This window comes from Leptonychotes weddellii, chromosome 1, assembly GCF_054177405.1.
Source record: "Leptonychotes weddellii isolate Sample4059 chromosome 1, ASM5417740v2, whole genome shotgun sequence".
NCBI lineage: Eukaryota > Metazoa > Chordata > Mammalia > Carnivora > Phocidae > Leptonychotes > Leptonychotes weddellii.
Genome location: NC_138369.1, coordinates 50,714,153 through 50,740,338, shown reverse-complemented (window position 1 = coordinate 50,740,338; position 26,186 = coordinate 50,714,153). Strand labels below are relative to the sequence as shown.

General features: G+C 48.4%; 1 protein-coding gene across 1 annotated transcript in view; it reads left to right on the top strand.

Annotated features, from left to right (window-relative positions):
• Positions 1-26,186, top strand: part of CHCHD6 (coiled-coil-helix-coiled-coil-helix domain containing 6) — a 236,006-nt gene that overhangs the window by 187,579 nt on the left and 22,241 nt on the right. The window contains exon 5 of the mRNA XM_081813395.1: positions 1,704-1,774. Within this exon, the coding sequence (XP_081669521.1) occupies positions 1,704-1,774 (71 nt within the window). The remainder of the gene's footprint in view (positions 1-1,703; positions 1,775-26,186) is intronic.

The following is a 26,186-nucleotide window of genomic DNA, read 5'->3' as shown; positions in this document are numbered from 1 at the left end:
TGGGATATCTCGCCGGTTTAGAAGTGAGGGCCTGCCAGGCTCACTCAGCATTTGGGGGGTTGAAGACCCAGCACTGGGCTCACCCCAGCACAGCCCAGAGCAGTATTCTGGCACCCAGGCTCCTGCTGGTATGGGCCCCAGGTGTTCCCTCAGGCACACCCCCTTCCATGGGCCCTCCCACTTGACTCTTCCCTGAGGCAGGTACCAGGATGGGATGAGGGCCAGGTTCCCACCCAAACTCAGCCTTTGATACCCTGCAGGTCTAGGGGAGGTGCTTCCTGCCCCTGTCTTGATTACCTTCTCTGCAGATGGATGATGGGGTGCCATGGGGCTAAGGCACTTCCCCTGCATGGCTCTGATCTGGGTACCTTTTCCATTTTGTCTAAGGAGTAAATTGTTCCTTTTGGGCCAGGCTACCTCTGTGCATGGTAGAGTGGGGAGATCCAGGCTTGGAGTCGACAGGCATACACAGGGGCATAGCTCTATGACTTCAGGATCCCTTTACCTGCCTCTTGAACTTCTTATAGGGACTGACCCATGCTGGTGGGAGGCACTTGAAGCTGGAAGCTTCCGTTTACCCATCTGTAAAAGAGGGGCAACCCCCCCTCCACACACACACACACAGGTTCTAAAAAGGGTCTAGCCCAGGTCTGCAAGGGTAGGCAGGCTTCAGATGGCACCTCTGCTATCTTGTCACCCTCACCTGGGAAGTCTGACTGTTGACTCGTCTTGGGCTGTCCTCTGGGGTTTCATTCTTGACACTGCTTCCTGCAAAAAATCAGTCTATCTGCTGTGAGCCTCAAGGTGCTCCACCAGGAGTGTGGTGGCAGGTCAGGTGAGCAGGTGTGTTTTTATTGGTCTCTTCTGGAAACAAGTGGAAAGTGCTAGGTTCTGGGTCTTTGAGGCATAAAGAAGGGGAGTAACTTACCCAGAGTCACACTGTGGTGGCCCCAGGGCTTCAGCCCAGCTTTGTCTTACTGCAAGGCCGGGCTGTTCTCTACACCAATCTGGTCTGTATGTGCACACTTACTAGGTAACCTCAGAAGGGATGGAGGTGCATGCCTTTGCTACCGCCCTGCAGCTCTGGACAGGGAGCCACCTTGCCAGGGAGTGCAGTGGTCATGGCAGGCAGCAGAGCACACACCCAGCTGGGAACCAGACATGTAATGCAGGGCTATGGTCTTGGCACAGCGCTTGCTCTGTGGCTTTGGGTAAGTTGCTTCACCTCTGGGCAACAGAGTCCACCAACCTATAAAATAGGGGTTGGACCAGATCAAGTCTCAGTATGCTTTTTCTTTAAACATAGTAAGTATTGTAGTCTCTGTTTAAACTACTCGCCTCTGCTATTGTAGCACAAAAGCAGCCATTGACGATGATTAAACAAATCATGAGTGTGGCTGTGTTGCAATAAAACTTTATTTACAAAATCAGGTGGCAGGCCAGGTTTTGCTCATGAGTGGTGGATTGCTGACCCCCAAACCAGAGGATCTACATGTCCCTCCAGCCGTTGCTACTCTAGGATTCTGCAGCCAAGGTTGGCCCACGGTGGGTGGGAGCTAGACCCGAGCTGTTGATCAATCACTGATCTGCTTTGATGCTGGTCAAGAAATTAGCATCTGTCGATTTTTAACATGGTTGCTCCCGTGAGGGAGCCAGAGGGAAATTTCAATCTCTGGTAACCAGTTCTGTTTTTCTCTTTGTAGAATGCCGAGATGTATAAACTGTCTTCACAGCAATTCCATGAGGCAGCTTCGAAAATGGAGGGCACGATAAAGTAAGAATTTGCTTATTATTTTTTGTAAACTTAGCCTGTATTTGTAAGAATCACCACACATGGCTTGAAACCTGCCACCACCTGCCTAATTTCAAATTTCTCTAATAACATAGACAACCATCTGCTCCTCGGTCTCTCACCTGGATATGAGGCAGCCATTGGCCATCTATAATTGGCCAAATGAGCACTCAGCTCTTCCCTGGCTCCCTGGCGGTGGGAATGGGGCTGTGGCAGACGGGCAGACTTGTTTCAGACCCTTTGTACTGTGGGCTGGGCCACAGATTGGCCATCAGGCTCCCAGGGGAGTCAAGGAAAGGGTGCTGCTGCCTTGCCCCCCGCCCCAGTTTGTGGAGGTGGTTTTCAGAGCAGCCTGTTCCTGAGTACAGCTCTGTGTGCCTGGCCCTGAGCCATGTACCTCTTGCATGCTGACGTGCTCAGGGCAGCTCCCATTTTATTCCCAGAAGGACTGGGGCTCAGGGACGCTGGTGGCTGGCTGAGGTCACATAGCACTGAGTCCCAGCATCCAGTCTGTCCTGCTTCTGTGCTGTGAGGGAGGCTTCAGAGCCAGAACATTAAGGCATGGCAGGTGCATGCAGTGTGTCCATTACAATTGCACCCTACTGCAGGGGGAGGTCACAGGACGGTCTGCAGGGGGTGCTGTGGAAGGGAGAGCTGGGCCTTGCACCCTGGGTCCTTTGTGTGAAGGTGGTCTCTGTGGACCAGGCCAACTCCCTCCTCCTCCCTCAAGGGTCTCTCCCTCCCAGGCGTAAATCAGGGTGATTCCCCAGGTAAACCAGTCACAGTGCAGAATGGTGAGGGGTTGGATGTGGCACGATGAGAAGGAATCATCAGAGGGAGGTTTAGGTGACTAGGAGGTGACAAAGTGCTTATAAATACAGCTGCTGATGCAAACCGTGCAAGGAGCCAGGAAGGGTAGTGGGAGCAGATGGACTCAGTACAAATCTGGGGTGCAGCATGGGGCATCTGAAGCTAGGAGGCCATACTTCTGGAATGGACTACAGAGCCGCTTTGGGGAAGAGGAGTTATCTTGGGATTTCAAGTCCTAGAGCAGGAGACTCAGAGAAAGAACTTTCCGGCAAGCAGGTAGAGACTGGAAAGGTCTTAAGTCTGCCCACTGGGATCCCACGGGGATTCTGGGTGTGACCAAATGCTGTGGGCTGCACAGACCTCGAGGAATAGAATGTCCCAGCTGTGCTCGCAGACAAGGGCCCAGGTGGTTTGTCAAGGGCTGAGAAATAACTCAGAATCATGCTCAGTGAGAGGGAGAGGTTGAGAAGCAGTCACACCCCAGACTCTGTGGGGTGATAGCCACCCCAATAATGTGATCCCTGGAAATGGACAAAACCGCAGTGCAGCCTCTCGCCTGGGCCGATCCCCTGGAGCTGCCTGTGGGACAGTGATGCTGGATCCTTAGCCCCTCTCCCTCTTTACCTGGATCATGGAACAGCCCGCCAAGGGGAAGAGGCTCTAGGGAAAAGCCAGCCAGCTTTACTGTCAGTGACCATGCTGTTTTGTTGCCTGCCACGTGGTCCACCATCCCGAGAGTGGAGACTCCTGGCCTCCTGGTCCCCTGGATTAATGCATTTGACTTTACTGTCACATCCTTTCTCATCGTCATGTCTTCTGAAGGCAAAGGGGAGATGGCATGTGAGTGTCTTCTTAATCTGAGTGAAGGGAAAGGTTTTTTTCAAATGTACAACATCCCTTGATAATTACTACTATATGCTAAGCATATGACTAAATGGAGATGCTCTGCAAGGCACTTCCAATGTATCCTCTTATTTCCTATCGTTGGCATTTCACAGATGAAGAACTGAGGCTGGAGAGGTGGGATGCCCCTTACCTGGCCCATGATTACGCTCCAAGCTGGCGTCAAGCTTCATTTAGATGCTTCAGCGCCACGGCTCTTCTCCATGTGTCTTTGCATCTTTCCTCTCCCTCGAGGGCCCCTCTGAATGTGAGATGGGTGTCAGGATGGTGCTGAGCCTGCCTGGGCTCTAGAGTCAGGCAGACCTGGAATCCACCCTGGCCCTGCCTCTTACTGGCTGGTCCTGTGACCTTGGGCAGGTCACTTCCCCTCTCTGATTTCCTCATGTGCAAAACAGAGCTGATATCCCTCTAACGCTTTGAGTGAGATAACACATAGAAAGCAGACCTAGCGTGTCAACAGTTGTTGGTGGTACTGTGACCGTTTTTAATAATGGCAGTCATTTGAATCACTCTCGCAGCACCCCGCTTGGCATAACGTGGCACAGATTTAATCAATAAATTGAGCTTACTAAAAAAAAAAAAAAAAATTGCCTTTGCCCAAACAGAGTAAACAGGAAGCAGTGCAGAGTTAGAAATAATTTTACTTAAACATTGGGGATGGAGGGTGGAATCCTTGATTGGGAGATTTCTTGGATTAGCAAATGATTGTAAATTGCATTGTAAATGCCACAGAAATAAATGCCAACTGCTGACAGCAGTAATAGTTCTCTTCCAAGACAGTGAGCATCTTTTAACAACTTTGAGTAAACTGGATGTTTACTTAGGTGGCTAACTAGATGTCCATGTATTCATTTGTTCATTTAACATACATGTATAGAGTGTCTACTGTTTGCCAGGCACCATGCTAGGTAGGTGCTGGTGATAGAATGATAAACAAGACAGCTCCAGTTCCTGTCAGCAAGGAGCTTGTCATTTGGAGAATGACAAACAATATTTTTAAATTAATTGCATAAAAAGCAATTGCCCAAACAGTGATTGATTATGGTAATGAGCCATGAAAGAAAGTGTTTGAATTAAAAGGCACATGTCTGAGGACGCTAATGCAGACTTAGATGTTTGGGAAGGCTTTTCTAAGGAAGTGACATTTAAACGGATTCCTGCAATATGAGGAGGCTTTGACCAGAGGAAGGAAGTGGACAGAGCACTTCAAACAGAAGTTTCCACATGTGCAAAGGCCCGGGGGCAGGAAGTGATTTAGCATATTCGAGGAACTGAAAGGCCAGTGTAACTGGAGAGGAATGAATGAGAAGAGAGAGACAAGGATGAAGGATGAGAGACCAGGACTAAGAAGTCAGCAGAAGCCAGACCACACAGAACTTTGTAACCATGTTAGAGATTTCACTCACATACTAAAATTAGTGAAATACCATTTCAGCTTTCTTTTTTTCTTTCCTAATATATGCACTTATGGTATTGACTTCTCTATAAACACAGCCTTAGCTGCACCCTAATGTTTTGATATATTGTGTTTTCATTATAATTCAGTTCAAAATTTTTCTAATTTTTATTCTGATTTTTTTCTTCAACTCATGGGTTATTTAAAAATATATTGCTTAATTTCCAAACATTTGGTAATTTTGTAGTTATATTTTTTATTTAAAAAAAGTTTAAAAAACTTATTTAGTAATCTCTACCCCCAACTGGGGCTCAAACTCATGACCCTGAGATCAAGAGTCACACACTCCACTGACTGAGCCAACCCAGCACCCCTCTAGTTACTTTTTGAATAATTGATTTTCAGTTTAATTCTGTGGTTGAAGGACATACTCTAAATCCTCTAAAATTTTGGGACCATGCTTTATAGCCATATATATTATTTGTTTTGTTAAGCACTCTGTGTATATTTGAAAAGAATGTGTGTTCTGCCAATGCGTGTAGTATTCTGTGTTTGTCGGTTAGGTTCAGTCGGTCAGTCAGGTTCAGATTTTCTGTATCATTACTGATGTATGGATTTACGGTTTCTTTCTGAGATCACTTTCCTTCTAACTGAAGAACTTCCGTAGTATTTCTTTTAGTGTTGCTTTGCTGATTATAAATTCTCTTTTTTTAATTGTCTGGAAATCTATTTCATCTCAGTTTTGAAGAATCTTCTCTTTGAGCTCCTTGAAGGTATCTTTACATTCTGATGTGATATCTTTTTTTCCCTGGAGAAGTCAGCTGTTGATGTTATGATTACTCCTTTTTTGGTAATTACTTTTTTTCCCTCTGTCTGATGTTTAGCTTTTCTTTGTCTTTGGTTTTTTTTTTTATTTTTTTTTTAATTTTTTTTTTTTTTATTTGAGACAGAGAGAATGAGAGACAGAGAGCATGAGAGGGAGGAGGGTCAGAGGGAGAAGCAGACTCCCTGCCGAGCAGGGAGCCCGATGTGGGACTCGATCCCTGGACTCCAGGATCATGACCTGAGCCGAAGGCAGTCGCTTAACCAACTGAGCCACCCAGGCGCCCCTTTGTCTTTGGTTTTTTAGCAGTTTGACTATCATGTGGCCATGAGTCCATTTTCTTTCTTTTTTCTGCTTGGGGTTCATGTAGTGGGGTTTGATGTCCTTTTGTTTTAGAAATTTCTCAGCCATTATCTCTTCAAATAAAACTCTACCCTATTTTGTCTTTCTTCCTTTCTGGCATTTCAGTTACATGTATTACTGTGTCTCATTTGTCTCTGTACCTTTTTTTTTTCTGTTTTTCATCACTTTTTTTTAATCTTCATGCTGTCACCTGCAATTTCTCTATTGACTGTTCACTTCACTAATCCTTTTAATGTGTCAGGTCTCTCTTAAACCTATTTTTGAATCTGAATTTCAATTATTGAATTTTTGTCAGTTCTAGAAGTTTAGTTAGTTAATTTGTTTGTTTGTTTGTTTGATTCCCAGTCTCTGGTGAGATTCTGGTTTTGCCTTCTGTTTTCTGGAACCTATTAGTTATAGCTATTTTGAGGTCATCCAAGGGTCTGTTTCTGTTGCCATTTTTTCCCTCTAAGTCCTAACTCTTTGTGTGCCTGGTAATTCTTGATTGAATGCCAGGCATTGTACAGAGACTATACAGAGGCTCTGGAATGTATCTTCTCCCCCAGAGTGCTCCACCCTATTCCCTCGTGGCCACCTGAGGGACTGAGCTGACTGGAGGCTTGCTGCATGTTTGGTAAAGCTCAGGCTACTTCTGATTTACCCTTCTTTCTAGGGCATGGCTTTCCAAGGCTCCAAGGCACCTCCTTTCTTGGTGAGCTCTGAACCCCTTTGTTCACCTCCTCAGTTCTGTGAGACTTCTGAAAATTCCACTTTGCCTTTCAGTGGCTTTTACTTGGCTCCTTAGCCTCTTGCCTTAAATAGCTCAAGAATGTGCTAAATGCCTTAAAAGAGGAAAACCACTGAGTGTTGGCTCACTGTATTTTAGCTCCCTTCTCTCCAGAATCCTGGTCCCTCAAGGCCTAGCTGTCTTGGCAGCCTTGAGCTCCAAAGGACTGTTGTCTCTCCATCCTCCTATGAGATTGCCAGAAGCCCTGAGGCTTCTCCACCCTTTAGCTGAAGCTGTTTGCCCAACTCTCAGACTCCCTTCCTGCACTGAGAATTGCCAAAAAACTCAGTGAGGACAAGTGGCTCCAAGAGTGAGTACTTAACCTCTCTACAGTTCCCTTCCCTTCATAATCTTGACCCTGAAGGCCTATTTTGTCTTGATCCTCAGATGCCTTAAATAGACTTTAAATTTCAACTTTTAAAAATTTCTTTCTCAGAGGAGAGTGTAGTTCTTCCCCAAGCTGCTCCACTATAGCTGGGATCAGAAGTCTCAACTTAGGTTTTGAGGAATGATTAGTTTGCCAAGCAGAAAATGGCCATGCCAGGCAAAGGAAAGAGAGTAAGAACTAAAGCAAAGTCAATCAAACACTGGTTAGCAACATCAGACAATGATGGCACGGATGGCCCTCCCAACTTTTCTTGGGCTTGCTGAGCTTTCCTGAGGCCTGCTAAGCCTGCCATATATGCAGGGCCTCAGAAGATCCCTGTCAGAGAGTCAACAGAGAACTCAAGACTAAAGAGGAATGTCGTTGGTGAGGCCAGTATTCACAGTGTGGAGACTCTTGTTTTGGAAGAATTCTGTCATTGGGATAGAAGTGGATATCCAAAGTATGTATGCATGCACAGACACACACGTGCGTGCACGCCCCTCTACCTCACAACAGCACAGCAGGCAGGATTGTTCAGGTTTTCTGACGGAAGAGATTAAGACCCCAGGGAACATCCTGCATTTATTGTGTCACATCTATTTTTTATGACAACCTTCAGTCCTCTTCCCGTGGGATTCATTCAGAGCCTGTCTCGACTTCTCCCTATCAGGAAACTTGTACAGTCCTCCCTGGCCCCACAGAGAGCCACCCCTCAAAGAGGTTAGAACAATTGAGTTGAAGGAAGAAGGTTATTAACTGTTTCCTGAAACTGAGTCATTGTGCTGCAAGGACTTTGATCCAGAGACATCTGATTAATGTGGACACAGTGACTTGGAACTTGCTGGGGCTGAGCTGCTATGGTAGCTCTCACCCTTACCGGGAAGTCAGGGCTTATTAAATAACCTGTGGGGGAGGGGTTGGGCTCACCTGAGAGTATATTCTCAGGTGCTCTATTGAGCTCCAGACAGATTGATTACCTATTAAAACAATGGTCATTTATTTGAACCCCAAATAAAATAGCATTCTGTCTTAATTGATCCAGATAATGTTCACATTAGTCTGATTTCAAAAGCTGCTTCTCACCCTCACTTCCCTGTCTTACATAACTTTGTAAAAGGAGCATTTTCTACTCAGAAATTACTAAAATATGTGGCTTAAACTGGTGTACATGGCTCTTTGAGAGGTTACAAATCAAAACCCATTTAATAGTTCATTTAACAAATCAAAATTCAGTTAATACATTTCTTTAAAAACCTGCATGCAGCTGTTCTGCTGGACACTTACATGGCTCCCCGGGGGTCTCCTCTAAACAGGAAGCTCTGGTGGCAGATGCCATTATTGTCCCACCCTGCAGGTCTGGAGACTAAGTCCCCTTACATCTCAGGCTCAGTTCATTAGTTAATTAAGCAGGGAAAATGATGGTCCCTGTGTGTCAATGAAATGTGGTTATCCACAGAAGTACTCAGGGACACACAAACAGCTGGTGGCGGACTAGGATTTGAACCCAGGCCTAGATGAATCTAGCTCTTTTCTACTCTACCAAGATACTTCCCTCTCAGGAATTTGCAGGACAAGGGGATTATCTGCTTGCTGATTAGCTGATTCAGACATCCCCCCCACCTCATGCTGGTGCTGTAAATTTCAGAGTGTGTGGGTGCATCCCCTGCCCAGGGCTCTTTGTAATGCAGGCAGAGTTCTGCCTCTTGTAGCAAGAGAGAGATACATGCAGAGAGAATTGATCAACAGAGGTAGTGTTTGTGTGGTATGTGGAAATGGAAAGTCCAAACAAAAGATCTGGGGTGGTAGTGCTCCCTCAGGCCAAAGCCCTGGGCTGGTTCTGGAAGTAAATGTGGGCCACCTTTGAAGAGCCTCAGTGGGGAGAGGAAGTGGTTGGCTTCTTGCCCACACCCCATCGTGTGCCCCCAGCAGACATCACTAGAAGATCCCAGCAATCTCCCCCTGAACCTGGATGGGTTCTCATCAGGGTTGGCATTCAGGGTGAAACCTACTTGCCAGCCCTGGATCAGATGACTTCTAAAGACCCGAGTTTTCCAGTTGGAGACTCTGCTCAGTTCCTAATTTCAGAATGTAGAATATACTGAGTTACCATTGTAGATCCTATTTTCTGTCTAGAATGCCCCCTCTTTTTTCCTTGCAGAGTAGGCTCGCTTTTCAAAATCCAACTTAAGCATCTTTTCTGTTTACTATTTGTCTTCCCCAGAGGTCAGTCCAATATCTTATTTTTCTCTGCATCCGCACTGTCCAGCTCAGGACTTAGCTGTGATAGATGCTCACCAGGCATGTGTTGGGTGGGCGGATGAGCTGAGGCCCATTGTGTAGACTTCAGGAGTGGGATTTAAAAACAAATTGTTGACTGTCTAAGCACCTTCTCCATGGAGGCTTCTGCCATGCACAGCAGGGCCCTAGGTCCAGCGGTGGGGTGCTTGGGGGGAGTGTAGGGTGGCCTAGGGCAGGACTTTGAGGTCAAACAAGTGAGTGCATTCCCAGCCAGGCTGCCTGATGTGTGGCATGCATCAGATGACAGAACTACTCTGAGACACATGTCCCTTGCTTCTGAAGGTTTTTCTAAGGACATCGTGAGGCAATTTGTTAAGCACACTCAATAAACACTAGGTATTACGTATATAGAAACTCCCATTTTAATAGGAGAGAGATTGAAGTGCAGTAGCCAAAGAGGGTACAGTCTCGATACATCGATACACAGAGCGACTCAACAACTGTCTGGACCTGGAGCCATGAAGGAAGGGGAGACACCGGGACCCCCCAGCTCTCCTTTTGGAGACGCGCCCTGCAGAGACCCTCATGTGTGTGCACAAACAGCCACAGGCAAGGGGGCACGGAGCCCTGTGTCCAAGAGTGACAGATTTGGAGGCAGCCTCACTGCCTGTGAATACGGCAGTGGATGAGCGTAATCTGTCTGATGTGGAAGAGCAAACAGCGGTTAAAAAATGAGCTGTGTGCGCTAGCACGGGAGGATGCTTGGGAGATGTTGTTGGGTGAAAAAGCGGGTTGTGGTTTACTCTGTGTGTGCACATTTGACACACATACAGTCTCTCTATTCAGTAAGTATGTGCAATTTATGTGGATATAGAGAAGAAGGTGTGGAAGGATACACTCCAAACAGAAAACTGTGGTTACCCCTGGGCAGTTCAAGGGTGTTCAGTATTATAAAAAGAGTCAGAGGGGACTGTAACTTATTTGCTATGTTTTTAATTTTGTAAAAAAATATATGTATTTATGTGCAGCTTGTGTAATTAAAAATTAATAATAATATAGAGACATTGCAAGAGAAGAATCGATGATGATTTGGGCCAAGGAAAAGGGAGGTTCCCAGTACAGTTGGGAACCAGATCCCAAGCTGACAGCTGGCAGAGACCACACACAAAGATGAGAGCTGACCCTGGAATTGTGTTCCTGGTTACACATTTGTGCACATGCACATACATGTATGTGTGTGACTGTGTGGGAGGGCATGTATATGTCAGCGTGAGTGTACATGTGTGTGAGTGCATGTCCATATGTGTGCGTGTGTCTGTGTGTGCATGCCCATGTGTGTCAGTATGTTGTCTTCTGATCAAGGCTTGGCTTCTAACTCTCCTGATGCCCTGTCTTTGAACTTCTCCATCAAAGATGGAGACTGTTGGACTAGATCTGTGGTTTTAAATGTCCTTTAGCTGTGGCTCCTGTTCAGAAGAAATCTGATGTGACGTGAACATGTGAGGTGAGCTGCCATTCTGGGTGAAGCCAGAATGGACATTGAGGCCCTATGGTCAGAAGCCCAGCTCCTGGAAGGCCAGGGGTCCAGGGGAAAGTGGGCTTCTTCTCTTCCAGGCGCCCCATCACTGCCTTCATGAGGGCGCAGCCCACTGCCCTGGGATCCTGCAGGTGCTGCTGGCTGGGTTTGGGCTGACATGCCATCTCACGCATTAGCAGGGAGATGACAGAAGATGAACCCTGAAGCAGGCAGTGTGGTTTTTTGCTGGCAGGTGTAGCCAAAGGTTCCATCTGGAACAAAGTCGAAATGTTACTGAGCAAAGGAGACCTAGAAATTAGCCAGTGGTTTTCTGTCGTGCATTTGCTATGTTACATAAGCCATCAAGCACTGGGCAGCAGCCCTTCCTGCTGTGCTGCTCAGGCTTGAGGCTGGGGAGGCCCCGGGGGGGTGGGGCTGGGGGGACCACAGCAGTGAAAGGGCCTAGAAGCTGAAAGGCAGGGAGGGAGAAGCCTAGCCAGAGGATGTACCTATCCCTCTTAGAAGGAGACTCTGACTGGTACAGGCCTAGAGCCTTGAACTGCAGCTTGAAAATTTAAGTTAGATCTAGGGAAGGACTTCCCAACTTGCAATGAGTGATCATAACATATTAACTGAGAGAAGGAAGCTGTACAGCCTTTATCTTCCTCTGGAGATGTTTAAGGAAAAGCAAGTATTGCTCTGTACCCGGAATGTGGTATATGCCAGCCCTCTTCCCCATGTGATCACAAACAACAGAAGGGCCATTTCCTCTGCGTCAGCATTCTGTCGGCCTCCCCTGGCTGGCAGGCAGCCGGCCACTGGGTTTCTCCCAGGGAGAGTTTCCTAGTGGTTTGCGCTTGACCCCTGCTTAGGGCAGGGATACTGTCCCCACTTCCAGTGATTCATTCCATAGCCCCTGCTGTGGTTCTGTGGTCCACCATCCACAGAAGGGAGTCAGGGAGGACCTAGTTGTAGTTGCCCATAACTGCCTGGTTATGAAAACTTTGATAATCACTTCTCTTTAAAGAGAGGATTAGGTGATGGTGATCTGGAGTCTTGGCTTAGGCTGGTACAGGACACAGACATGGACAGTACAGGACATGGTCTGACATGGTCTTCGCCTCCGCCGAGAACACAGACGCCACCCTACCTGCAGCCTGCCTACCTCCCCAGACAGCACCCACTCCCTCTGCACTTGTCTCCAACATGTCCCCGCCCATCCCAGATCAGTTAGCTGTGTCTCTGAGGTGCCTCATAGAACCTAGGGACACTTCCTGGGGTGCAACTTAGAGCACTGTTTGACACTTCTGTGTTCAAGCATCCCATTCTACTAGATCACAAACTTCTTGTGGGCAGGAACCTTGTTTTCCTCATCTTTGTGTCCCATGGGTCCAGGACTTACGCGCTCACTCTGTATTTAGTGAGTGGAAACCCACTGTAACATATGGTAACTGCTACAGCAGTGCATGAAAGAAACAGTCTGGGAGCAGAGGAGATGGAGCAATTAATCCTGCCCGAGCACAGTGGGGCTTCAGAAATGAATTCATGTTTGTGCTGGGTCCAGGCAGGCTCTGCTGGCAAGGGTCAGGGTAAGCAGCCTGAGAGTGGGTCCTTTCCCTGTGGGGTGTTAGAAGAAGGTAGGGCACTGGTGTTGGGGGAGAAGCAGATACTGAGGGGGTAGGGATGAAGCTCAGATGTGGCTGGAAGGGCGGGCTGGTCCGGATGTAAAGGGTCTTCTGTGCATATGAGAGAATTTGGAATTCACCCTACAGGCAGTGGCAAGCCATAAAAAAGCTTTTAAGCAGGGAATTGATATGATCGAATTTGTGTTTTAGAAAGATAACTGGCAGCTTCTGGGAGATGAAACGGTAATGGTGTTGAGGTGGGAGGCAGGAAGCCTGCTTAGGAAGCTGCCGCAGTACTACTAGCCGGGTTGACTCACCCATTCAGCAGATACGTGGTGAGGGGCCCCGTGCGGGCACGGCCCAGGCAGGGCACAGCCCTCGGCCCTGCAGAGAGGGTTCCCTCGCTCAGGGCAGCGAGATGGACAAACGGTCAGCAGTGAAATAAGATGATTCTGCCAAGTGTTGTGAGGATAAGAGGAGATCATGGGATAGAGGGGACTGGAATTTCTGGACGGAGGATCAGGGACGACTGTCCAACACTGGAGCAGCACCAAGCAATAAGAAGGGGCTGTGCAGATACCCAGGTGTGGGCACGGTGGATCCCTGGGAGACTCTGCGTGCCAGTGGGAATGGATGAGGAGCGGGAGACAGGGAGGCCCCTGACCAAGGCTGGACAGGAGCACAAGCATGAGCACCTGGAAGGTTTGTGTACCATCCCTGGAGCTGTAGGCAGGTAAGGGGCTCCCTAGCCGCCCCAGCACTGGGGCAAGGAGGGTCAGGGGAGCCTGTCTGACAACCATGGGGGCGGTGGGTCCTGTTACGTTCGAAGCTCCTAGAGCCAATTCCCTGGGCTGACCCCACTTGGTGGGCTCTGAGTGGTAGCCATGGCTCCAGGGCAAGAGCAGCCTCCAGGGGCAGCAGGCCTCTGCCCCGTACTTTCTTACTGCTCGGAGATCCATGACTCAGGAACCTGGACTTAGAGACGACAGTTTGTTAATCCCCTCCCCTGGACAAAGACAAAAATGGCATTTCATTCCCAGCTCTATCAGCAGACTCGCTTGGGGACTAAAGCCCGTGTCCCCAAAGGCCCGGCTGGGTCTCTTTTCCTTTGTGCCACTTTTGTTTTCTTTTGAGTGTTACATTTAGATTAGCTTCTGGGGATTAAATGTTATTACAGTAGAGGAATCGTTGTGTTTTCTTTCTTTTTTAAATCGGTAAAGAGGTTAGGGCTTAGCATTCTTGTCATTAGATTTATTTTTCCTGGTCCTGTTGCCTCCCCTGTTCCAGTTCTTAAGAGAAAGCTTTTGCTTGGGTTTCATCGTGGTCATTTCTGCCTGGGAAGGAGCAGCCTTGTCATAAGCAGGGCCTTTCTATCTAACTTGAGGATGGGTCTTGGCGTGACAGCACCACCTTGCCCTGCCCTGGATCCCCTTTGGGCACGCAGCGCTTGGGCATGCACACTCATTCCTCCCAAGAAGGGAGCACTGGCAAAGGGTCAGGAAATTGTCAAGTGGTGAAATGTGGCAGAACTAAAGAATTCCCCTGAGATCTGATCACTGTCAACTACACTGCCTCTCATTCCGCAAGCAACAAGAACGCTGGGCTGTGCGGACTGCACCAGAGGCTGCCAGCAGGACCCACCGTGGCAGAGGCTGGTGCCGTCTCCTGTGTCCGGTTCTTCCAGGACCAGGGTGGATATTCCAGAAGGATTTATTTCCCCTGCGGCACTCTGTGAAAGCATACTCATTTTAACAGACCTTAGAGTTCAGTGAAGGCCGGTATCTCAGGTGGTTAGATTTCAAGATCCTGACAGTCTCCAGGCCCTAGGAAGGAAGCGCATGGCAGGGATGATGCAGGCTCTGAATGGCTGAGGTCCCACCCACTGCCATCAGAGTTCTCTGTCTCTCTGCACACCAACAGGAGGGCCTGCCCTGAAGGGTTCACCTTCAGAGAAATGGTGTACATGGTATGGCTGGCTTTGGCTCGTGCTCATCCCAAGGCTATAGATCCAGGCTAGAGTGGGCCCTGAGAGGCCCAGTTTGACCTGTGGCCATTGGTTGTATTGTACAAGGAAGAGCTTTTGTTTCTGGTATAGTCAGATCCAAGGGAGTTGAGACCCGTGATTCTGAACCTTCTCTGTGACATCCAGTCTCTCTGGGAGTTGAGGGTATCTGCACTGGGCCATGATTCCTAGGAACTCTCTAAAATGTTCCAAAACCATCACTCGCACTGTCACCACCCCTCCCTCCCTCCCCCCCCCCATACACACAAATGAGATGAGGTTCTGAGTCACTCTGCCTGGTGGCATCCCTGAAACCACAGGGCCCTCAAGGTCATCTAATCCGATCCCAGGTACAGGTGGATCCTTCCCAGGGTGCTTGCCCCCAGGAGTTCCACTGCCTCTGCGAATATGAGCTCAGTTGCAGCACCTGTCTTTACTAAGCTTCCCGTTTCATCTTTCATGGCCCTATTAGAGAAGTGCTCTCTCATGGAGCTTGGGGCTGTGTCTTGGGAGCTTCCTACCTCTGTCCTTGGGACTTTGTAGTGCTCAGTGAAGGTGCCTCTGGATGCCAGCCCTACAGATATTCAAAGGGAACTTTTACATCCCTTTGTAAAACATTACAGCTTTATCCTTACAGCACTAATGTCCAGTTCCTGAAACCACCCAATGAGACACACGCCTGGCTTCCAGTCTCCATCTCTACTCCCTGTGCTGCCTGTTAGCAGCAGGCTCTGGGAGCCAGAGCAGGCTGACCAGCCCAAATGCAGTGCAGCCATCACTTCCCTTGTCTAGAGACTGGGCTCTGTCGTTAGCACACTCTTGCTGGGCTGCAGCACCATATTAGCTTGATTGTCCACTGCCCAGTTAGCCGGACCTCACTGACCATTCATACGAAGCTTCAGACAAACTATCTCCATGCATGGTTACTAAATGCTCTGGATTTGGGTTCCAGACCTCATCTTTATCCCCAGTAAACTTCATTTGGGGTAGATTTAGTCCAGCCTATAGATTGATGATTTGGATATGTGGATTCTGTCATCTGACATATTCATCATCCCATCTAACTCTGTCTTCTATAAACTTGCCAGCTCTTCTCTTCAGCTAAGTCACCAATGAAAATGATAAAGTTGCACAGGGCTTAAGACAAAATGCCAGTAGAGACCGCCTTCAAAGCTGACCTTGCCCATGTGGGTCCAGTGATTCAGCCAGTTCTTAACATACTTCTTTGGGCATCCAGCCTGCATTATTCCTCCTTTCCCATCGGATGGGTGCAGGTAGAGGCTGGGGCTGGTGGGCCACTGTATGGCCCTGGTCTCCCAGCCAGGATCCCTGTTATAGGGAAGAGAAGAGAGCATGGAATGATGTGTTTCCGATTGCCTTGTCTGTTCCTACTAATCACCTCTCCACTTTCTAAGTGCTCTGAAACCAGCCTCTTTACTGGGCCATTTTAGAATCTTATCTGAGCTCACCTACGTTTTATGGAATGCATTCTTTTTAAAAACATGAAATGAAAGACTATTCCTTTCCAGTATCGCTGTGTTCCTCATTCTTCAGGATTCTGTAAAGGTCACCAATGGTAGCCTGGTGGTCCAGACCTCAAGTTTTCTTGATGTTCTCAGGTGCAGGCATTGAGAGGAGCTTGGTCCTCACCAGTCACCTTCCTGCCCATGAAGACCTTCTGTACTTTTGAGCTAGGATCTGTCCTATCTTCTGGGAGGTGGCTGGGAATAAGAAAAAGATGGGCTTTGAAGCAGAGAAACCAGAGTTAAATCCTGGTCATGCTTCTCACTTACTGGTTGAAGCTTGGCCCGTAGTCCTCTTTCTGAGGCACAGTCCTCTCCTCTGTAAAAGGGGGGACTGTCCAGTGCCCACAGGGCTGTTGTGAGGGCTGAGGAAGCAAACCTCTGTCCATCCCTGCGCCTCCCCTTTTGCCCTCTGTCATCCACAGCTGTGTCTCCTTTGGAAGGAAGACAAAAATCAACCCTCATAGTGTACCTCTTCCCACCTGGTCCTGCCCCTTCCTGTACCCTCTACTGCTGCCTGGTTCATCTCCTCTGCCCATACTGGGCCACCTCGTCATCAGGAAGCCCTGGGGAGCAGGCTCCATTCTTGCTGCATGGGGCAGGTCTCCACAGAGCAGGGCACAGGGAGACATGAGGATTTGCTTCCCACTATTTTGTGCCCAGCACCCAAGGCCCTGCCTGGCCTCACCCCTGCTAGACTGGGGCTTCTATCTGCCCTTCCCATGGAAAGGCTCTCTACCCCTCGTGAAGTCACCCTGGGATTTCCCAGTTACTAGAGGCAGTCAATGCCCTTTTTGCTTAAACCAGTCCAATTGAGGTTCTGCATATGGAAGTGAGTATTCTAGATGTGCCTTTCATTTCCATCCTGGGCCCGTTCCCAGATCTTCAGGACCTATTTATTGATTTGGCTCTGTTTTTCAGAGCTGATCCCCCATCTCATCAGCCTCCCTCTGGTCTTGGTTAATTAGGCTAGTATGTGGAGATCTACTTGTTGATTGGATCCTTTTAGAATGACTGGTCACAGGGATGCACACACCTCACTGAGTGGCCCTTATGACTGGCTCAGGGCTCAAGGCAGCTTGAGGAGCAGGTGAACTTTGATCAGAAGCCCCCCCCACCCCAGTCTCTCCCCTAGAACATTTCAGGTAGATATGCCTAATGTGCTCCACTCTTGTGGTCCTAATCCCACTGCCCCCCACCCCATTCCCACCTTCTCAGAGCTCCCATTCTCTGCAGTCTGCTCCATGCTGATGACCAGAAGAAAGAGGATCTAGTCAATACCAGCTTATAGGCCACTGGGGTTTTCTGTACTGGGAAAGAGGGGCCGGGACAGACACCACCACAGGAAGGATGGGACTCTCTCTACCTGTCTTATAGAGCTCTGACACCTGCCTGGCACAGGGAGACATGCTTACCCTGTTTTTATGAGGAGGAGACAGGACCAGCCTGGCTAACTTGCCTAAGGTTGTTGTGTGAGGAAGTGGCAGGGCCAGGAGTCAGGGCCCAGACTTTCTGTCCACAGCCTGGGTGCATTTGGTGTTATCCTGCAGAGACCCAGAGCCCAGGACCACTGAGGGGCATGTTTATAGTACGTCAGAGGCTCTGGCAGGATGTTCTGTGCTGTTGTCCAGAGGAGAGAGCTGCTTCCGTCCAGAGAGCCTCTCAGTAGCCTCTCAGTAGCCTCAAAGTGATGCTTTGCTGATGTGCCATAATCCAGGGTTGGGGGTGTCCATACATCACTTGCCTCAAAATCCATGGAATGCTGAGTCCTGGGCCTTGCCCCAAGCTGGGAGCCATGGAATCTGCATTTTAAACAAGCTCCCATGTGATTGTTATGAGCCCTGCAGTTTAAACCCACTGCCAAAGTGAATGTACTCTAGCCAACAAATGAATCACTTCCCCAGAAAAGCCCCCAGGGAACACCAGTAAATCCATCCCAGCTTCTAAATTGCAACAATGGCCCTGGAGAAGCAACAGCCTTTCTCCTGAAGCCAGGAGTCCTCCCCCTGCCTGGACCCCTCCCCAGGGTCAGGCCTGAGTCAGGAGAGCCTGTGGTGACCAATGGCCCTGTGGTCAGGAGCACAGCACCCTGAGGCCTGTGGGCCTGGCATGGGCCCTTCAGGGGGACACAGACCTTTGTGCTGCCATGCTGGAGCTGCAAGGTGGCCCATGTGTCCCATGGCCAGGTGACACCAGGTTGCCATAGTGGGTACACACAGACCAGGTGCAGGGAGGCAGACAGAGCCCCTTTGGCCATGATGAGCTGCCCATCTGGATATTAATTGTGGCAACCACAGTCATGGGGCTCCTGCCCTCTGGGGGGCCTGGATCCCCCTGTTTGGAGAGTCGCCTTTCATCACCTCTGAAAGGCACGCCATCTGGGTGGGATGGGGTCAGCATCTGGGTGACTGCCGAGTGAGCAGGATGTCAGGCTAGGGCATGGTCAGGAGACTGGGTTCACGCCTGTCCTGTCTAGTGGGTGTAGCCATGACCCTGAGAAGTCGCCTCACTTCTGGGCCTCAGTTTCTCACTATAGCAGGGCCTAGGAGGACCCGCAATCTCTAAGGCCTCCTCTAGAGTTTAGGCCCTGCCCCCCAGCCAGGTGCAGCCTCTTTCTGTGCTCCTGCTATAGGGACTTCTTGGCCTCTCCTGTCATCTTTGTGGGGGTACACCCTGCGTGCAGCAGGCCCAAGGCCAAAAGGTTCAGGAAGCTTTGGGCGGCAGATTCAATTTTCTTCTGGTGGTGAGAACAATTAAGAAGGGTTCATTCTTCCAGGTCCCAGACTTGCAAGCCAAAAAATCCCTAAATCCTAGACACTACTGGTTTAGTCTGTCCCTAAAATACCCCCAAGAAGAAGAAGAATATTCTTTATTCACAGTTCATGCTTTTTAAAATTTATATGAGTCAATAAAATCATCTTTTAGAAAACTTGGCTGTTTTTATTGATCTTTAACACAGAAGCCAAGTAAAACTAATCGTAGCATCCAAATACTACGTCTTCCTGCATACACACTTGTTCACATACATGCTAACACTCATACAGTCACACATACTTATATACATACTAACACTCATTCACACACTAACACACCCATGCTCACACTCACGTGCTAATACACACTCATAACTCACTCACACTTGCTCACATATATGCTAACACACTTACCACACACACACACGTATACATGCTAACACACTAATGCACGTACACACATACACACAAGCATGCTCAAACTCACATACACGTTAACACACATGTACTCACACACATGGTTGCTCACATACATGCTGGCATACAGTCATTCACATATACACACATGCATGTGAACACGCTCACACATTCACATATACACTAACACACACTCTCACTCATACACAATCACCTGCTCGTTCACATCCATGGTAGCACGCACACTCTCTCACTCATACACTCACACAGACCCTCACCAGATTGCTACATCCCGTGTTGGGATTCCACAGCTATTCTCCTGTCAATGGCATTAGCTGTGACTGTTTCCCTAGGCTCAGAGTCTGAGAGAAATTGGATTGAACCCACAGAAATCAGACCACTGGAATGCAAACGTGGAAATGTGCCTGTGTCTGTACATACACATATTTATTTGCTGCTAAAGAGGATCTATTAGGAGCCAAAGCAGGAAATTCCTACCAGCAAATTCCTTAAGGAGGGTATGTTCACTTTTGTGTTCTCAAAGACGACTGTGGCTTTCGAGATTCTTTCTTTGACTTTCACAGGGATAGATGAATTGCCTTCCAGATTTTTCCATGATGACAGTTGTCAGGAATGCCCGGGAGTTTTACTTAAGCTAACAAATGATTACCCTTCCCATTAGCTCTACAAACAGGCCCCTAATTAGTGAATTGGCTAATAGCAGTCGCCTCTGGGGTCATTAGCCCTGACAGTGCTGGCGCTGCTCCGTGCACGGTGTCACCGTCGTAACGCACGCTGTCGGGCTCTGCTGGGAGTCGGAGCTGGGGAGCCACTGTAATGTTGCTCTCCCCTTATCTTCTGCATTAGTTCTTTGGGTCAAGGAAATTAATTCCTACCTCAGACAGGTAGGAATTCCTAAATGTGGATTAGACACAGATTTTTTATTTTTTATTTTTTTTTAAAGATTTTATTTATTTATTTGAGAGAGAGAATGAGAGACAGAGAGCATGAGAGGGGGGAGGGTCAGAGGGAGAAGCAGACTCCCTGCTGAGCAGGGAGCCCGATGCGGGACTCGATCCCGGGACTCGATCCCGGGACTCCAGGATCATGACCTGAGCCGAAGGCAGTCGCTTAACCAACTGAGCCACCCAGGCGCGCCTAGACACAGATTTTTTAAATGAAAGGACTGAAGCAGCAGTCACATCAATCCTAGATGAGAAAACAGTTTTTATGACCCATAGCTCCAGGTTTAAAAGACACACCTACTCAGATTTGGGGGTTGTTTTGGAAAGAGCACGCATCTTGCTTTGTAGCTCTGGGATTCACGTCTGACTACAAATACCTGCTCTACTTTGGGTTGTGCAGGACACTCAACCAGCGCCTTCAGCGAACTTTCACACTGCATCTTGGTTTCTGGTAAGCAGGATGGCAGTGTTGGCAGGAAATAGAGGGGTCAGTTGTCTTGGGGGTGGCATCCCTTCCTCTGTGCCTCTCCCGGCTTTTGAGAGCCTTCCTCCCCCCCAGCGAGTAGGCATTAGGGCCGCTTGGATGATCTTGAACTAGGAACACTTCCAGGGCATGCAGCCTCACCTGACCTAACCCAACCTCACAGTGACTAGTCCTTGAATCCCAGACCTGCGCAATGACTAATGCTCAAGTCCTAGGCTCATACCCTGACTAGTCTGTGGTTACAGGGCTCACACAGTGGCTAGTCCTCATGTTCTAGGCTCATACCCTGACTAGTCTGGTTACAGGGCTCACACAGTGGCTAGTCCTCATGTTCTAGGCTCATACCCTGACTAGTCTGTGGTTACAGGGCTCACACAGTGGCTAGTCCTCATGTTCTAGGCTCATACTCTGCCCAGTCTGTGGTTACAGGGCTCACACAGTGACCAGTTCATAAGTCCTAGGCTCATACCCTGACTAGTCTGTGGGTCCAGAGTTCAGTGAACAGTGACTAGTTCATGAGTCCCTGGCTTACACAATGACTAGTCCTCAAGTCCCAGGCTCACTCCCTGACTTTAGGTCTTAAGTCCCAGCTCACTCAATGACTAGTCTTTCATCCCAGGCTCACTTGATGACTAGTCTTTGAGTCCCAGGCTCACTTGTTAACTGGGTCTTAAGTCCTAATCTTACTCAGTGACTAGTCCTCAAGTACCAGGCTCACTTGTTGACCAGGTCTTAAGTCTTAGTCTCACTCTGACCAGTCCTTGAGTCCCAGGCTCACAGGATGACTAGTCTCAAAGTCCCAGACTGATGTTCTAGAGATGGGGACAGCGGCACACAGGTGAAGCACAGGAGTGCAGCCTGGCCTGGTTGCCATGGTAGGAGAGTGTAGGGCGGTAACAGTTGTGACTAAAGGATCTTTGCATTCAGGTTTTGTTACTGTCCAGATTCTTGCTACATCAGCTCAAAACCATGTGCAGCTTAGTCTAAATGCCTATTTAAGCAAAGGCCAAAAGTCTGTTTGAAGATAGGGAAAAATAGGATGTTCATAATACAAAGCTTGCAGCTAGTCATGGATATAAAATATATGACACTTCCCATACGGGAAAAATGAGTAGTGAAGCTGCATTTATTTGTTCAAAAGTAGAAATGCATCTTGAGGAATTAAGGAAAATTACGAAAAGGTGATTATACAGCATAGCAAATCTCTAATGTGGATTAAACCAAATTGTTTAGGAGGTAAAATGCCAGCGTCAACATGCGTTTCAAAAAAGGGAAGAACAATGCTGGGTTGGGTGGGGAGAGCTGAGCTCCTGCTTTTGCTTGGTATTAATGTGGCAGGAAGTTGCTGGTTCACGGCCCAGGAATTCACAGAGATGAAAGGCCTTGTCCATTCCTGTATAGGTATTTATATACTTGACTTGTGTAAGGAAACTCCCAAATCAAATAGCTGCCCGCACCTGGGAACCCAGCTAGGACTGTGTGGTCCCACAACCCTGGAGCAGCCTCTCCTGTCTCCTCTGGCGCCACCAGGGGAATGGTCAGGCAAAGCTGGGTTCGGATCCTCCTCCTGTGACTCACTAACCCTGGGTCCAAAGACAGGTGGTTCACCTGCTCCGAATCATAGTTTCCTCATCTATATGGGGGTGGGGGGTGATACTGCCCTTGCAGCTGGAGGAAGAGAAGAATATGAGATGATGTTTATAGAACACCTAGACAAAACTTGGCACAAAATAAGGCCCTCAAATTGTTAGTCCTCAACTGTTCAGATACGGCCACTGCTAGCCATATGTGGCTATTATATTGGATTTCAATGACCTAATACAAAATACCTCAACATGTTGCTTACACGTTGACATGATAATATTTGGTTAAATAAAATAACATTAAAATGAGTTTCACCCGTTTCTTTTTACTTTTTTAATATGGCCACTGGAAAATTTTAAATCCCGTATATGGCCCACCTCCTATTTCTCCTTCTTCTCTGCTGGTCTCTGTCTTCCCGTACCCCTTGTCTGCCTCGCTCCCTTCTTAGTGTCCCGCCACCACTTTGCAGGTGTCCAGCTCACCACACACTGGCCCTGTGCCCCATGCCTCCACAGGTAGCCCCCTTCTCAAATATAAGACAACCTGGCATGGATGGGTCTCATCCCATTACAGTTTACCCTGACAGTTACAGAAATGAAGGAATTCACTCCAGGTCATGCAGGTAGAGAACTGTGAAACCAGTGTTCTTGCAAAACGCTCTTTTCTTCCCCCACTTCAAACACGAGGAAGCCATAAATGAAATTTAAGTGCCTTTGCCGAGGTCAGAAACCAGTTAGTTGATTAGGGGCCAATCTAAGTCTTTTGGCTCCAGACCACTGGGATTTCCACCTTACCATACAGCCCTCCATTTTATCGGCTAAAGTACAACAGGGTCTAAGCTGGTGCTGAGCTCAGCTTGCTTGCAGAATTTGAGAGACTGACCTCCTGAGCACCACAAAAAAGCCTGGACAGTGCAGTGTGGCAGCAGGTGGGATGAGAGATGGATCCAGGCCTGGTGCCATCCTGAGGACCAGTGTGCCTCTGTGGCACCTCTAGGAGGAGGTGGGGGAAGACGGCACCTTATAGTTCTGGGCTCTGTAGTCTGATCTGGGTGGCCTCAGGCAAGCTACTCTATCTGCTTTAGCTCAATGTCTTCATTTGTGTGAAGATTGAATTACACTCTGAGCAGGTGCCCAGTACATGGCAGCGGGGTCCATCTTGCCATGTCCCTCTATAAAGGTTCCGAATGTGTACATGGGCTGTCTTGTGAATCAGTGGTCTCTCATCACATTTCTGTCACAGAGCAAGTTGGGTGGCCCTGTATGCTTTTCATCCTCCAGTGACAACTGTGGGCAGAAGATGAGGCATAGAAGCTTGAAAGGGGCTGCGGGGGGGCCGTGTATGGAGGTAGTATCACAGGGGTCCTTTGGTCTCTTGTTGGGGTAGGTGGAATTGTAATAACCCTCAGTGCCCGAGCCCAGCTCAGGGTCCCTAAGTCTGGAATCCTCAGAGTGTCCTTCCTCAGAGCCATGTGACTGAGAAAATGAGTGCTTCCCAGGCTATATAGAGAGGGCAGGCTGCAGATTATCTTGCTGCTCAGACAGCCAGCAGCAAGTCATGACCCCAGGAACCCAGAGAAACAGCTCTTCCCATCTGGGTCACTGTATCCTCACTCTCCCGATTTGTAAAAGTGCAGGCTTCAACAGAATCCATTTCCATCAAGGGAAATTGGCAAGGGGCCGTGAGCTTGTGACTGTTGGCCTGGGGGCGGGGAAGCCGATTAGCAAAATGACCTTCCTCTAGTAGGGAAGGGAGTCCAGGCAGCAGCGTGAAAGCAAAGCCCCCTTAGTTCCAAGACCAGCCCCTCTGCATGCCTGCACTGACACAGCCCAAGGCACAAGTTGGTCTGACTCCCCACGTGTTGCCCCAGCTGTGAAATGGGGCTAGAAGAGCAACCCAGTGAGCCGGCATTTAGATCACATGAGAGCGTGTGTATAAAGTAGTAGACAGAGGGCCTGGCACATAATGAGGGTTCAGTCAATGGTAGTTCATCTTATTTATTACTGCTGTCCACTCTGTTAGAATCCAACATCCAGGGTGCCTGGGTGGCTCAGTTGGTTAAGCGACTGCCTTTGGCTCAGGTCATGATCCTGGAGTCCCTGGATCGAGTCCCGCATCGGGCTCCCTGCTCGGCGGGGAGTCTGCTTCTCCCTCTGACCCTCCCCCCTCTCATGTGCTCTCTCTCTCATTCTCTCTCTCTCAAATAAATAAATAAAATCTTTAAAAAAAAAAAAAAAGAATCCAACATCCAGCTCAGACTTCCAGGTTGCAGTTTTTTTGTGCCATCAGCCACATTAAAAGACCCATGCCAATAAGGTTTTTAAATGAAATACCTCTCATAATAGGTAAAATCCCTGTACCTAAGACAGCCCAGTGCTTAGTGAGGAGAATTCTTCTGCCTGGGGCCATGCCATTTGGTAACCACAGTAGGGCACGGAAGGAAAGGTCAGCCCCGCTGGTTTGTCTACGGGCCCCTCGCGGCCTTTTCCCTTAAGACTGCCTGCCTGTTAGCCCCTGCCGCTCCCCCACACAGGGGTTCTCCCCGCAAGCTCTGTGCGCATACCACCAGGGGCAAGGCACTCGCTGCCTCCCTGCTCCAGTTGTCCAGACGCTGTTCTGATTGTCCCTGTTCTCCCTGCACTGCCTATTGTCTCATTCTTCCTTTTGTTCCTCTTGCTCTTTGGTGCCCCTGTAAATATTTCTGTGCACAGAAGAGGACGACAGGTGGGAGGGCACTTGTATTTATCAGACCCTTCCTGTGGTCCGGGCAAACCACGAGGCACTCTGAATGTATTATCTCATTTATTATCCCTATTCTGTAGACAATAAAACTGAGAGCCCTTGAAGCGAATGGGCTTGCCCAAGGTGATAGAGCTGATGAGCAGGAGGGTCAGATTGCAGCCCACACCAGCTGCCTCCAGAATCTACCACTCACAGGGAGGTGTGGCTGGGCAACACAGCTGGGACCAAACAGTGGAATTTTGAGTGCCAGGGCTTTGGGCTTTATTTTGATGCCTTGGGAACATCAGAAGTGCCTGAGCTTTGAAACGACATGATCAGATGTGTGTTTTAGGAAGATAACTCTAGAGGTAGTATATTAAGTCTGTTAAACCACAACTCTCTCATCTGATCCTTGTTCAGCTGATAATTTTTAAACCCGAGTGTAGGAAATTACATTCATCTCTACCCAATTTCATGCTCGTTTCAGCCTGTTCCAGCCCATCTCTCGGTCTGTGTGTGCATGTGTGTGCATGGTGAGGGGTGGAGGGGTGGGGAAAATGAACATACGCCAGGAGAAGGGATGGAAAATGCCTTGAGATGGCTTCCTGCCATGCAGCCACTGGCTCGTGACAGCCATGACTTGTGACAGTGTAGGAAGCATGAATTTTATCTCTCACATACCTGGGCAGTGATGGAACAAGATGGGAAGCTAAAATAACATGACTGATCTTTTAACAAATGCAGCAGAATATACACATATTCCATTGACTCTATCTCCGAGTAAATTGATTTGGAACTTCTACTTTAGAATTTCAGAGGTAAGTATAACATTTGTTCTCTCCTTCTGATTCAATGAATATTTAGTTCCTGCTATGTGCAAGTATCCCTTTACTCTGCATTTCCTGCCCATCCGTCTTCATCCTCTATAATTTGTGGGAGTGTGTATGTGTACAGATATGTAATAACACTGTAAGAGATGAACAGGTACTGTGCTTAGTCGTTACACGTAGATTTTGTGCTTACACATGTTTTGATATGCTTTTTACTGTAGCATCTTAAAAAGATCAGTGATAAAAAATATTTAGATGAGTATATATCTTCACAGTTTTTCAAAATGAAAAATAGTTATGTTTTCTGA